The 15,394-nt window shown below is 27.1% G+C and overlaps 1 protein-coding gene across 1 annotated transcript; it reads left to right on the top strand.

Annotated features, from left to right (window-relative positions):
- The first annotated feature begins 1,594 nt into the window (after window positions 1-1,594).
- On the top strand, window positions 1,595-2,723 carry LOC125585201 (brassinosteroid-responsive RING protein 1-like). The gene has a single exon (XM_048753810.1). It carries the CDS (start codon window positions 1,972-1,974, stop codon window positions 2,479-2,481), a length of 510 nt encoding a protein of 169 aa, XP_048609767.1. The 5' UTR covers window positions 1,595-1,971; the 3' UTR covers window positions 2,482-2,723.
- Window positions 2,724-15,394: the final 12,671 nt, after the last annotated feature.

Here is a 15,394-nt window from a genome sequence, read left to right as displayed (position 1 = left end):
GGGGAGGCTGTGAGGTGGGTCAGTGCTGCTTTGGCTCTTTCATATATTTTAGTTAGATACCCCCATATGATATGACTCTCCCTCTCTAGATATAGATCCTCAAATATTCTTGGCAGGTAATAAATATTCTATTCTAGAAGTATATTTGACAAACGGAATCAAAATCAAACTTGAAGACCTGCAAAGACTTTTCTACGCATAGTTTAATTTTAGAGCATGATTATTGGAGGGTTGTTAGAGTGAGGTTCTTAGCGGAATATAAGAACACGTCTCTTAACTTTTAACTAAAAGAATTAAGAACCGACTCTTAAAACTCTTATTTTTGAATCGATTCTTAACTTTTTTAGTTAAAAGTTAAGAGATGGGTTCTTATATTCCGTTAAGAACTCATCCTAAGAACCTCCCAATACTCATGGTCTTAGATCATAAAAATATTTATCAAAAGTCAATAAGTGAAGAATCATATAGCAAATGACGCATATGTGAATTGAAGATATTTCAATAGTCCAACATCGACTGGATTTAAAATCAAGATCTCGATCCGCGCGACCGTACGGGTTTTTGTTTTCATTTATTTTTATATAAATATTTTGTCTTCAATTCTAAATTGGTATATATTATAATATATGTGTCTATCAATTTTTAAAACATAATAAGTTTACGGTATATTTTTTTATTGAATATATTGTTTTAAACTTTCACATGTATTTGTATCTTCTTCTATATATATATTTTCGGATTATTATTTCATTATTAAAATCGTAACTATATATATAAAGATTAGTAAAATATTGTTTTATTGTCATACTCAAAGATATTGCAACATTTCACAAATTTAGAAAGTTTTTAAAAAATTAAAATTTTCGCTTCATAGATTTATATTATCGAGTATATAATTAAACATTTAGTTTTTGTTTAATTTTTAAAATAAACTATATAGTTTAAAATTTGTTTTCATTTGTTTAAGATAGTAAAGATTAATCATTGTTAGATAACATGATTTTTTGTTATTTTAAAAAAAATCTTTATAATTTTTAAAGTTAACATCGACAAATATTTAAATATTTAACATATGAAAGTATAGTATTACAATATTAAATTATATCTATTTAATTTATACTATTTATAAATCTAATTGATCATCTATTCTTTAAATACAATTATTGATAGTCCAATAAAAATTTCTGGTATGCCCAAAATTTAAATGATAAGATTAGAGATTAAATGTAACATGACTTTATAAGAATATGTCCATTAGGTCTATTTTTTAAAAAATCACACATGAATCAAGATTGTGACTTCTGTTTTAATATATAAGATGTTCAAAAATTATGTATGTGTCATTAAGATTTGCTGGTATGATTTTGCCCCAAAATAAAACAATTTGTTGGTACAATTTTACAGAATACATTCTATTTGTTTTTTTTTTTTGAAATTCGAATACATTTTAATTTTGATTCTTTGTTTTTCTCTAATTTACTTTGATGTGAAAATTCATATTTTTACGGTAATCAAAAACAATTCCCTAAAGTAGTATAAATGCATGTACCTAGCCTATATAGTATACATGATGCAGTATAGATGTTGACAAACTGGAATGAATTGAACCTAACGACCTGCCTTTTACCTTAATATCTGTCGTATTTCTAGATTTACACTATAAATTCTCTAAAAAGAAAATTAAAATATAGGAACAAAAACAAGTCAATTAGTCAAGTAAAATATTTAATTTTTTTTTTGTACCTTTCAGGCAAAATATTTAACTAACATCGAAAAGCCCGCCAAATAAAAACACATTATTGAATTTTAAATTAAAAAAGCAATAATAACTTAACTAATCACATATAATATTAATATATACATACACACGCAACTATATATTATTCTCACCCCTCTCTATCTATTCATCACAATCCAAAACTCTCCCTCTCTCCTCTTTGTTTTACAGTTTCTATCTCAAACGGTGAAGCAATGGGTTTTCCGGCGGGCTATACCGAGCTCCTTCTCCCAAAAATCTTCCTTCATCTACTCTCTTTCTTAGGTCTGATACGAAAACTAATCTGCACACTTTTCTGGTTCATTGGTTTACCCGATTTCTTAGAACCCGAACCGGTTTGGCCCGACCCACCACCAAACTCCACCACCTCAAGCCACCAAGACTCTAACTTGTTTTCAGCAGCGCTGCTAGCTGGAGATATCTTGCCCGTTGTCAGATTTTCGGATCTAAACCGACCCGAATCCGAATGTTGTGCCGTGTGTCTCTACGATTTCGAAAACGACGATGAGATCCGACGGCTGACAAATTGCAGGCATATATTCCATAAGGGATGTTTGGACCGTTGGATTATGGATTACAGTCAGATGACGTGTCCGCTTTGTCGTACTCAGTTCATACCTGATGAACTTCAAGCGGCTTTTAATGAAAAGCTTTGGTCTGATTCTAGTGAAGACGTTTCTGAACTTCTTGCTCAATCATCTTAGGACATAGTTCTTTTTCCTCTCGCTTGACATGGTAATATAAAGGTTATTTTTCTTGTTAGTACTTTGTTATTAGTATTGTGTTTGGTGGCTGATTGATGTAAATTAAAAAAATAGGTAGTGGTTACAGGCTAGTGAAAAAGAAGAAGAAACTTGTATCATCTTATTCAGAAAAAAGGAAAAAATTTGAGTTGTTATAAATTTGTATTATTTTCCTGTTTATTGAATGAAAATAATTCTATTCATTCACAAGTTTTTAACTTTTATTGAAATAGTCTCGATGGAAACAAAAACTGATTTTGTCAACTTGCTCATTAAAAATTTAAATAATGTGTTAATATTTCCTATTTATGAAAATTGTCACAAAACTCAAAATACTTCCAAGGATCAAAAAGTAGTTACAATGCTTCGGTTTACTCTTCAAATATTGTAACATTTTCATGATGTATCCAACTTTTTTATTTATCCCGTAGACTATATTTGCGAAATGATTTTGTCAGATGTCCTCTTTACAATCAATTTCACAAAACAAATATGACACTATAAAAAAATGATTGTCTAACATCATTTATTAGATATGTTTGCATTACTTATAAATGATGTAAAAAAACTTTGCATCATTTAATTAAATGACTCTGAAAAATGCAAATAATTTACATCATTTTATTAATAACTGGTTTAAAAAAACTAAATATTTACATTAGTTATTGTAAGTGATGTCAAATGTGTATCAATTGTGAACAAATGATATTAACATTTAAATCATTCTTTTGAAATGATATAAACACTGACATCAATTAAAGTAATTGATTTTAATTATTTATATCATATTAATAACTGATATTAAATTAATATCACGTTTTTAAAATAAATATTTTTATAATTTATAATATTTTCTAAAATAATATTGTTATTTGTATGTAACTGATGTTAAATAAAATCAGTAGATGAATTTATGTCAATAAATAAATTAAACATAATATTTTTATTAACTATTTTCCGTTAAGATACAATATGACGATTAAAAAGATATAGATCCAAGCTTCTAACAACAGCAAGAAGAAAAGGATGCATTCATATAAAAATAGTAGAACAAATAAATAGACTTGGCTATGAAGTTTCTTGAGTTGTGATTCTTCTCCTTCTCTTCATGTTTATTTCAATCATTAATCTCTGTTGGTGGCATGATGAGATCAATTGATAAATTATCTCCTTCGGCTGCTTTTCCTTAAGACTTTACTTTCGAAATATTAGTAGACGTTGTCTCTTTTACTTCTGGATGTTCCTGATCCTAACAATGAAAGATTATCTAGTCATTCTAAATATCGTAAGTTACAAAAATGAGAACAAGAAGAAGAGAAGCAAATAATACCTTTTTAGAAAAATTCTATCAGATTTGTCGGTTTAGTAAATCATAGTTTCCTCTCAAATCCTGCATAAGAAGAAACATAATCCATCATTAGGTTTCACATAAGAAAAAAACATGTTTAATCGTTAATGAAAATTTACTTTGAATCAAATAGCTTTTAAACTGATAAAAAGAGACACTGTAAGAAATTAAGTAGAGGGAGAGCCAAGAATGAGGACCACGATAGAAAAGAAGATGGATTGATTGAGGTGAAACAGTTATAGCTATAAGAAGAAGATCCAGTTAAATTAAAATCACATTAAAAAGAAATAAATCAAAGCCATAAAAATCGCAACTTCTTGTAACTCTTTTTTTTTTTGAAGCTTAGAATATTCTGTGTAACTGACTAGTTTAAATGCGTTGTTTCATTAATCATCAATTTAACCGATTAAGTATTATTCATTTGCATCAATTTTTATTGATGGTAAACTTTGTGTCATTCTAATAATTGATGTCAGCAAGAAAATTTATACATCATTTTTTATATGATACAACTTTTTGTAATAGTATCATTTTTGTTAAAGTGATACAAATTACCAAAAAAAAATATCACTTAATTAAACTGATGTCAAATAAATTAATAAAAACATCACTTATCATAATTGATGTTAAACTATGTATATTTGCTTCATTTATAAATAAGTAATGTAAAATAGAATCACTTAGTTTTGTGATACAATTTAAGTGATACAATTCAACTCTTTTTTTTAAGTGACAAAGCTATTGAAATTGATGACATGACTACTGAAATTGATGACATGACTTTCAAAAAAATATGACACGGATAATTTCATTTAATATTGATTTATATTTTTGGAAAAGTTATTAAAATATGTTAATAATTCATATATTACATTTAATATTGATATTTATTTTTAGTAAACTTTTTTTTAAATATGGTAATAGCTCACACATCATCTATAAAATAAATATATTCATATATAACATTTCAAATTTCAAAATATTGTTTTTTGTATAATTACACAATTTGTATTACTAAAGCTTTCAAATTTTTTTATAATTTTAAAAAATTTAAATATCTAATCGTAAGATATTAGTATTTTTATATATCTACAAATTTTATAAATATACAAAATAATAATATTGATATTTTTTTTTGGTAAACTTTTTTAAATATGGTAATAGCTCATACATCATCTATAAAATAAATTTATTCATATATAACATTTCAAATTTTGAAATACTATTATTTTGTATAATTATACATTTTTTATTATTAGAGCTTTCAAAAATTTCTACAATTTTTTAAAAATTTAAATATTTAATCGTAGGATCATTAATTTCTTATATATCTACATATTAAATATTAGTAAAAAATAGGAAAATCTATAATATTTAATAAAATTTATTTTTAAATATAAGTTAGATTTAAAAAATTTCTTACTGCACATGGTGCAGGAAAACACATAGTATACTATTATTTGATAAGTGAATTTGCTTATTTGTCATGCTCTCTATAATTAGGTTGAATTATATTTTATGTTCAATTATTAATTTTTAATAAATAATTTTAATGATTTAGCTTATAATTTATCATTATCTTGAGAATAATTAAAAATTCTAACGAAATATCATAGTTAAATTTATATATAAATTCTAACAAAAATATACACACACTATTATTTCAGAAGTAAATTTGTTGATTTTCAGATGAGTCATATTTTATGCTTAATTATTAATCTTGATAAATAATTTTAGTGATTTAGCTGGTAATTTATATTATATTTAATTTAACAATAATATCATAGTTAATTTATATTATATTTAATTAAATAATTTTAAAATATCATATATATGTTTATATTATATTTGGTTTATTTATATTAGTAAAATTTATTTATTTTTTAGGAAAATTTTCATGTTTACCATTTTCTTTGGTACCATTATTTATGTTTACCACCACTAAATAGACATTTTCAAAAATATATTCTTCATTAATTGACAAAAGACTCTTATATCCATGTTCTCTATATATTATAAATAATTATTTAAAAATAATAATTTCTTTTTATGTTTTCGAATTACACTTTTTCAAATTCCAACGTTTTTATAAATATGTTTTTTGAAAATTGTTTTTTTTTTTGAAATTTTTTTTCTTCAAAATTTCTCTTTGAAAACTGAAAAATATTTTTGAAACTATTTTTTAAAAAATAATAATATTTTTTAAAGTATTTATTTATATATTTATTAGAATCTTAAATTTCATATTCCAAAAACCCTACTCCACCCATCAACTCTAAATCTTCAGTCTAGATTAGTTAACCCTAAGGTTATATATGTCTTTTGTGATTATTGTAAACATGAAAAATGAGACCATGAATGTGGTATTTTTGACAATTTCTCATAATATAATTTCAAATTGGTACAATAAACTCATAATTTGAAATAATCAAATAGATAACCACCTTTAAAATATATATATTTAATTTCAACAGTTTACATGCAAAATATTTTTAAAATTTATTTAGTTATACAATATAATAGATATTTGTGTATGATCATTTATATTTCCTTATTGTGTTTAAAAATATACAATTTAGCACTTATTATAAATAAATATATTCTTATGTTCAAATAATTTAGAATTATTATTTTAGTAAATTTAATACATGGTTTACGTTAAACCCTTTTTAATGGTGAATCATATTTATAATGAAATATCTTTCAAAAATAAAGTAAGTTAATTTTTGGGAAATTGCCAAAAATACCACATAGTATCATTTTTCATGTTTACACTAACCACTTTTATCATTACTTTTAATAAATGGTAAAAGAAGGTTAGATAATCTAGACTTAAGGTTTAGAGTTGAGGGGTGGGGTAAGGTTTTTGGAATATGAAATTTAGGATTCTAATATATATATATAAATACTTAAAAATATAAAATAATTTTTAAAAATAGTTTCAAATTTTTTTTTATTTTCGAAAAAAGAATTCAAAAAAAAAAATTATAAAAAAGTTCGAATTTGAAAAAGTATAATAAAAACATAAAAAACAATTATTGTTTTTTATTTATTTAAATAATTATTTATTATATATAGAGAGAACAATGGCATAAGAATCGAAAAAAATCAAAAACAAATTTATAAAAAAGTTCGAATTTGAAAAACTATAATTCAAAAACGTAAAAAATAATTATTGTTTTTTATTGTTTATTTATTTATTTAAATAGTTATTTATTATATATATAGAGAACAATGATATAAGAGTCTTTTGCCACTTAATGAATAAAATATTTTTAAAAATGTCATTTTTGTGGTGGTAAAAGATGAATAATGATACCATGAAAGTGGTAAACATGAAATTTTCCCTTATATTATTATGTAATAACAATTTATAACAAGTTAAAATGTATAAAAATATTTATATAAATATGGTCAAATAAAAACTTAAACAATAATTAAACACAAAGTATAGATAAGGAAATATAATATAATTTTCATATTTTTTGAACTTTGCATATATTAGTTTGTCAAACACTAAATGCTTAAAGATTAGTGTATACGAATATTTTAAAATTGTCATAAAAGTAAAAAAAAAACTAAATAATAATTTGTTTCTTAATACTAATTATATCTTAAATTGAAATCCTTATCTTTTATTAGTTTTAATAATAGATAAGGAAATATAAAATAGTTTTCAAATATTTTGAACTTTGCATATATTAGTTTGTCAAATAATTACACACAAATCCAACAAACCATCTAACCTATACTAAAAGGGAGACATACTCCACTCTAAAGTTGTCCACGTCGGATAAATAAATTAGCCAATGAGGGAGAAGTCATTTAACACATCATTATCAACTACGCTGGGCTTCTTCCCATGGCCCAAAACGAGTCCACTTGAGTAACCTAAGTTACCTAACGTATGGCAATTTCTATCGATTTCTCCGTACTTCGTCTTCTCCGCTTCGACTTCTTGCAACCTCAATTATACCACGATCCCACTTCTTATCAATCAATAGGTTTTAACGTTTCAATCACTCATTCAATTCTTATCTCTCTTCCAAGACGGTGTATCTCTATCTATAAAAAGGTGAGTATTCATCCCTTCAGAATCATCCTTTTGAACGCCTCTCTGTTTCTGCCATTGTAGTAGGTGGATCTTCAGCCATTCCGTTTAGTTTGATCTGTACGATCGAGCTAGCATCAACAATCGGAGCCATAACTACCCTCGATTGTATCACCGGAACCGTTCTCATCCCCTCCTTGGATCCACAAGTGTCCTCCGTCTTTCGTTGGATCTGGCGATTGCTCCGGGAATGAAGCAAACGAATGAGACGGCGAAAAGAATAAGCTGAGGAAAAACTCAGGCTTTTGGAGAAGGATAGAGGACAAACCGCGATTGAAAGGATTTCAGATACGGGAATTAAGATGTGCACGATAACGGCGAAGACGGTGGGATGTGAAAGCCGTAGGGGGTTTGTTGGATAGAGAGTGTGTGAGGCCTGATGTGATATTAGCTGAGGGAGAAGAAGACAGTGATGATGAGGATGATGATACTGTGTTATTGCAATGAGATAAGAACGAGGACGTTTGATATCAGCCGAAGTTATCAGCATTTTCTATAAAGTATGAAAATGATTTTTTATTTTGTGATCACATGAAATCCCAACTAAAATAATTTTCACTAATAAGACTAACTTTGTTGCTTCTTAAAAATCTAGCGATTTTGCTGTTGAAGCAGAAGGCCAAGAGCTGGAGCTGGATCTCTCAAGCTTAGGAGCTGTGAATACTGTCTTTGCAGCTTTGTTTAGGTTGGTTTTATCTTTTATATGTGGACTTTTGTTTATTCTCTGTAGCCGTTCTTTATATAAATGAGTGTGTCTTGTGAATTAGCAAACTTGGTGTGCCGATGAAAACATTTGTATCTGCAACTATTTTGGAGGAGGCTCTTAATGGCAGAGTTTCTGTTGATCCTCTTCTACTTGGACAAACTGTAACTAAAAAGGTGAAGCTTTTGCAACTGGCCTGATGCCTGGCTATGATCACAATTGTGTGTCTTTGACTCCATATAAGTCTTATGTTCTTACAGGTTGAAAAGCAATGTGCACACTTTTATGCTGTCACAATAACAGAAGTAGAAATAATTTCAGGGTTGGTCTGCAGAGTAGAATCATGTAGCAAAAGTAAATTCAAGGTCAGCTCGCCAGAGTCTCTTCCCATCGCCTAAGTATTAACAACTAACGTATGTGTGCGTCTGCTTGTGCAGTTACTGTACTTTGATCAAAAAGCTAATGGCGGATTGAGCTTAGCCCTGCAGGTATTGTTTTCTTTCATATAACAATGGAAAACCAATGTGGTATTACATGTAACAATAAATTCTGAATCACTGGTGGATAAAAATTATTGTTATTTAACACAAAATTTTGACACAAATTATAAAAATAAACTTACTTTTATTAACAATTAAACCAAATATTTTAAACAATTACAACATATATATTTCATAAATATGTTTTTAACCATGAGTACATGTTGAACCAAAACTATTTGTCAATTTTAAAATCATAAATTACAATTTCAAGGAATTTTCTAACGATAGAAAAAAAACAATGGTAAAGTAGAAGCTAACTTGAATCCCTAAACGGAGCTAAGGAGGCTGAAACAGATGTTTGAGACATGAAAGAAGAATCATGGAAGGAGACAAAGGGAAACGAAAATGATATTGATTATTGAGCAAAGTGAAGAAACTTTTGGAGAGGGTATAGCGTAAGTGGTGGGGGAGGTTAAGGAGCACCAGATATTGATGGTCTGTTTCTTTTCTTGAGACGTACGTCTCTTTTTAACACGTTTGGTGTTAATAAGGTTTTGGTTCTGGTTTACAAATGAGTCATATTTCTCATGTCCATCCAAATCTACTGGCAAATTCTGTTAATATTTTATATTAAACATGTATTTTAATATCGATTTGTCAAAGGTTCAAAAGTTATGTGGACAGACCAGTGTTGTGTACTGTTCTTTTTTTCATTATTTAGAAAAAAAGGTAATGGATCCTGAAATCAGAAAGCATAACTTTAAGACTTTTCAAACATCATATTTAGAAATTCAATTTCATATTGTTTTTAGAAAAAAACTTTAGAATATAAGCTTACATAAATTTATAGAATTAAACATTTATAACACTGCATGCAATGTTCTTAACATAAATTCTTTGACATACAAATAATAGACAAACAAAATAAATGAATATATAAATATAGATTTGTAATAAATAAATATCAACACTTTTTTTTTTGAATTGTTATGATTTGTCAGTTACCAAAATTGCAAAACCTTCCAAATTCTATTTAAAATAACTATTTTCAAAATTTTCTCAAATAAAATGATATGTGTTCGTATATTATATTTTTTACCTTTAACATATAGTCTCTTTGTTTAATATTAGATGATGTTTTACATCGGTGAACATATATTAAAAAATCTACTATTTTAGAAAGTAATATTAAAATTTAATTTAGATATAGTTTCACCAATTAAAAATGTAAATATTAAAATTATAATTAGTTACACCATTTTTAGTAATGTAAAGTTATTTAGATACATGAAAACATCGTCTGATGTCAAATAACAAAAACATATATAAAACATCATGATTAGCAAATCACCTGAAACGGAGGGAACAGTAAAGCTGTGTCAAAATAATTTTTAACTCAACTGAAAATGATTTATAGCCATTGTGTTAGAAGTCTCCATTATGAGTGGCTGATGAGATATATTCCAAACTTTACGGTATTCAAGAAAAAAGGAAAATGAAGCAGTCATAAGTACTTACAAAAGTCAACCCAAAACAATCACACCTTTTTAATTTATAAAATAGTTAAGTTGTAAATATTATTTGTTCGTAAGAAAACATATATAAAGAATGTGATTGGTTAATCAATAGAGTAAAAAGGTGGAAAAGAAAAATGAAAATAGGATGAAACAAAACAATACCGTTGGCGTAAACTTTTCCACTTCATCCAAGGTGAGATAAATTTTACTCTACTTTATTTTTATTTTTAGAGTAAACATGAAGAATGAGAGTAAACCAGCTGAAGCTGAAAAAGATTTTTCACTTTTTTCACTTTACTCTAATTATACCATACAGTCAGACTCAAAATCTCATAATAATAAGTTTAAAATTTACAGAAAATTATTCATACATAAACAACTAATTTGGTTAGTTGTACAAAAAAACCTTCTAAATGCCTAATAATGATTAAATCTACCTGTGTTTCAAAAAAAAAAAGAAGATTAAATCTACCTTCATCTTTAATATTTCAACATTAATCTAAGATAGCTAATAGCACTACTAATTTTTGTGAACATTAATTATAACAAAACTAAATTGAGGTTTCTGTTTATGCGTCTATGGAAAAACTTAAAACTGAAAAATACAAAGGGATAGTTATAAAGAATGAATTGTTAGGAAATATTTACATGCATTATAATTTTAAATATATTTTCCAATATATTTTTTTCATTTTATTATACACCTATTTCATTTTAAATCATTAAGAGTATAACTATCTTACACTGTCAAGTAATTAAATTTTATTTAGAATTAGCATGAACGAAACACTCTAATAACATGATCTTGCTGGATTCTCAACCCAATTTTAATTTTTATGTTAAAAACAAACAACAATTTCACTTTAAAAAAAAAAACAAACAATAATTTCATCTAAAACAGTTTTTTTTTTGCATTTCCACTATCATATAGCTATTTATATGGGACGAAGAAGTGAAAGTTTTAGATAATTATAAACATACAAATTTAAATACAAAAATATTAAATTATCATGTATGATATTTTAATTTATTGAAAAATAGATATATTGTTTGCTTTAATACCAACAACACGATTATACTTCAACAGTTCCAATTACATTATAGAGAAATTGCTTATAATACCACAAATTAGATATAATTTTCCAAAAATGCATTTAATCAAAACTATCCTAACATTTGAGTTTAAGATTTAATGACAAATATTTGGGGTTTATTATTTAAAGGATGGAATTGGGTAAACGTCCATAAATAATTCTTACATATTTAAAAATGATTATGAGGGTTAGTTTAGGTTTCTATTACAAATTTAAGGTATTTACGGAAAATTATTCTTTAAAGATATTTTAAAATAGTATCAATTCTATGGTAAAATTAGAATTTCCCCTTAACATTATTAGAAGAACCAGGAAAAGTTTGCAAAATTAAACTAATGTACGAAACACAGAGCTTACCATGTTAAAGAAATCGCAATTAAAAAAATACCCCAAGCTACTTTATTATTATGTTAGAGATACTATAGTATTTCTGATCAAATATTATGTAAAACTACTTTCAAATATAATATAAATTAAAATGGTGAAAATTATTGTATCTAATCCGCGCTACGTGCGGAGAAAAGATCTAGTATATATAATAATAAGCAACAAATACATATCAGTTTGAAATAATTAATTGAATAAAACAAACAAACTATTAAATTTAGGTATTTCAAAAATAGTATAAATAATTAAATACATATAGACATAAAATGAAAAAATAGCCACACCTTTTCTGAACAGATTATCATTTCCAAGATGACGTACCTTTTGAACCGTTAATAAGCGTCTTTTCCAAGGTTGCACCAGCATCTTGAGGGAGCATATGACGGCAGGAATCTTTATATCCAAATCCGCTTCATTCGGTTCACAAACCATTTTGTACAGTTCTATCAAATAAACATATAAACAATCATTAAATACAAGAAAGACGATTAAAAAAGTGAACACAGAACATGAGACAGAGCAGCATATATAGGGCAATGTCTGCAGTAGTAAGCATGAAAGCAACTAGACAGTTTCAACACAAAAAAAGGGTTATCAACATACCTTTCTGGTTATTAACGATAAGCAGAACAGAGGCACCACCGCCTTTGCATTATTAGCCTTAGCAGTTAAAGGACAGTTTCCCCGGTCCACAATAACAACGTCTCCAATAAGCTAACAAAGATTCAAACAGGTAGTTTAGGTATTCACTTTCAACATCACAAATTTGTTTTAAATGCATTGATTCCAGTCATAACTTTGTACCTTGTCCTTGAGCGGTGAACAAATCAACAATCATGAGGATTTGCTAAAACAAGGTGAGTTTGATTAGCGTCCTTCTCTTTGGACACTATTCGCCTCCCAAATCTCGCACCGAGACCCACAAACTCCTCATCTTCAGAACCATCAATCCACGTTTGAACTTTAATCTAAGGAAAGAAACATAAGATTTCACCTGATCTTAATCCAGTTTAGTAAACTTTTGTCACTTTATAGAAGAAGTGTTATATATATATACTAGGTGATATAACATGCGCCCTGCGCGGAGCGAGTAGATTTAAAAGTATTATAACTTTTAATATGTAGACATAATAAAAGTTAAAGTCATAGTAAAAAAAAATATATGTAAGAAAGTACGGGTTATAGCTAAAAATTTAGTATGTCAATATAAATTTATATGCGATGGACTTTAAAATTAAATTGTATATTTGTTTGCATAAAGGTAAATTATAAATATAAGATTAAATGAAACATAAGCAATAGTCTAATAAAATATAAAATGAACAATGTATCAGAAAACAAAAGAAAATGAAAAATAGAGACAAAATAACTGCTGTCAATAATGTCTTCACAAGTCTTCGTTTGCAATCCTATTATGAGCAATAGCAAAGAGATCATCTTGAGAAATTAAAAACATTATTTAACAAAATATGTGAATGCATGTATTACATCAATCGTAAAACATCAATTTCTGGAACACCAGTGGGCTCGAAGACAATTTTAGAAAACCTATCAATGTTAGTAACCTTCTTAAGTCGGCCTTATTATGAAAGATGAAAAATATTAGCAAGATATACATATAATATCAGCTCCAAAAGATTTATTATATACAATAAATACAATAGATTACCTTGTCCCCAATTAATTTGCCAACACCGTAAAACACATAATACTATGTCTGCATCTATATAATTCCATAAATCATTGAAAACATGAGCAAGTGCACCATAAGCGACACACTTAATGACGACGTTACTGTAAAAAAAAAAAGGGATCAAACCATGTGATACTATACAAGTTATGGTCACACAAACTTTATTTCACAAATATTCTCCGATCGATTAAGGTAAGTATTTCAATTCTTCGAATTTTGTTTCCTTGAATACGTTAACATTCTCATTTTTCTTTTCTATGATATATTTGATCCCGTGATTAATTCAATTGTGTTTCCTTTTAAATTTGAAGCATTAAGTTTTGGGAATAAAAAAGGGATTTTCGATGACTTGAATCCAAAAGATCATAAAACGATTTGAAGCTCATATTAGTTTTTAAAAACATTATGATAAACATGGTTTATTTGTTGCAAGATTAGATATGAACATCAATACATGTTATGATATTTTATTACAAATCGGCATATCAAGCTAAAATAACCAATTCAAACCATAAAGAACTTAGTTGTACGAAGTTTAAAGAATCAATTATTTACTCAAGCGTAAATGACTTAAAACACACGTATATTTTATTGCCTTATTTAAATGAACCACTTCCAAGTTTTCGAACAAACAATAAAGTCTCTCTTTGAATGGTAATAATATGTTGCCTTAGTTAAATATCCGTTTTTTTTTAAATCCGAATGTAATGTTGATCGAAAATCTTATAGTATAATGTAATTACCAGTGGCTTTTGTTTGTAATTATTCTAGTTGAGAAATAACTTTTTAAAAAAGAGGTAAAAGTGCATGTGGTGATGACACCTAAAAAATGGTATATATGTAATAAACACATGAAGCCAATGTTATTTTTTTATCAATGCTCTTCGAATAATAAAAAAAGGATCGATAGAAGCAACAAAGCTCGTCGATAGCAGCGTGTGGATGTTCGCAGAAAGCAATCTATCGCTCAACAAACAAGCGACAATGACATCCCGGGGGAAAAGTACAACTTTACTATAAAAATCACATTTTTTATTAGTTCTCACTTTTCAGTATTCGATGGTTCTGTCGGATGTGACGTAAGCGCCAAGAAAGTAACGTGAGGACGCAATGACAAAAACGACGTTGTTATCTCGAAACATTGATTAAACCGGTTTAGCAACAATGGTTATCTATGGAAAGTGAGCGCCAAGAAAGTATTAATTCTTCTTAAATGGCGTATATTTAGAGAAGCATCACGTTTTCCTTATTTTTCCTCTAATCAGATCACCAATTAAAGCCGAATATACACCATAGTTACTGACATAATTAGTATACATATCATGATTCTCTGTATTAATTGTGAATCTCATGACTGCTGTATATATACTTAGCCTCTGTTAACGGAATAGCACAACACATTTTCCTCATTTTTATCAGAAATGGAGAGGACAATTTCTTATGTATTATTTGTCACCTTCTTTATCATGTCTGCGTTAGGTATATTACATCTTCTATTTTTCGTTTTCTTTTTTTTGGGGGTATAATATACCTATACAA

This window comes from Brassica napus, chromosome C4 (assembly GCF_020379485.1).
Source record: "Brassica napus cultivar Da-Ae chromosome C4, Da-Ae, whole genome shotgun sequence".
Taxonomy (NCBI): Eukaryota; Viridiplantae; Streptophyta; class Magnoliopsida; order Brassicales; family Brassicaceae; genus Brassica; species Brassica napus.
Note: the sequence above shows the minus strand (reverse complement) of the source record. Positions and strands in the feature narration are given on the sequence as shown.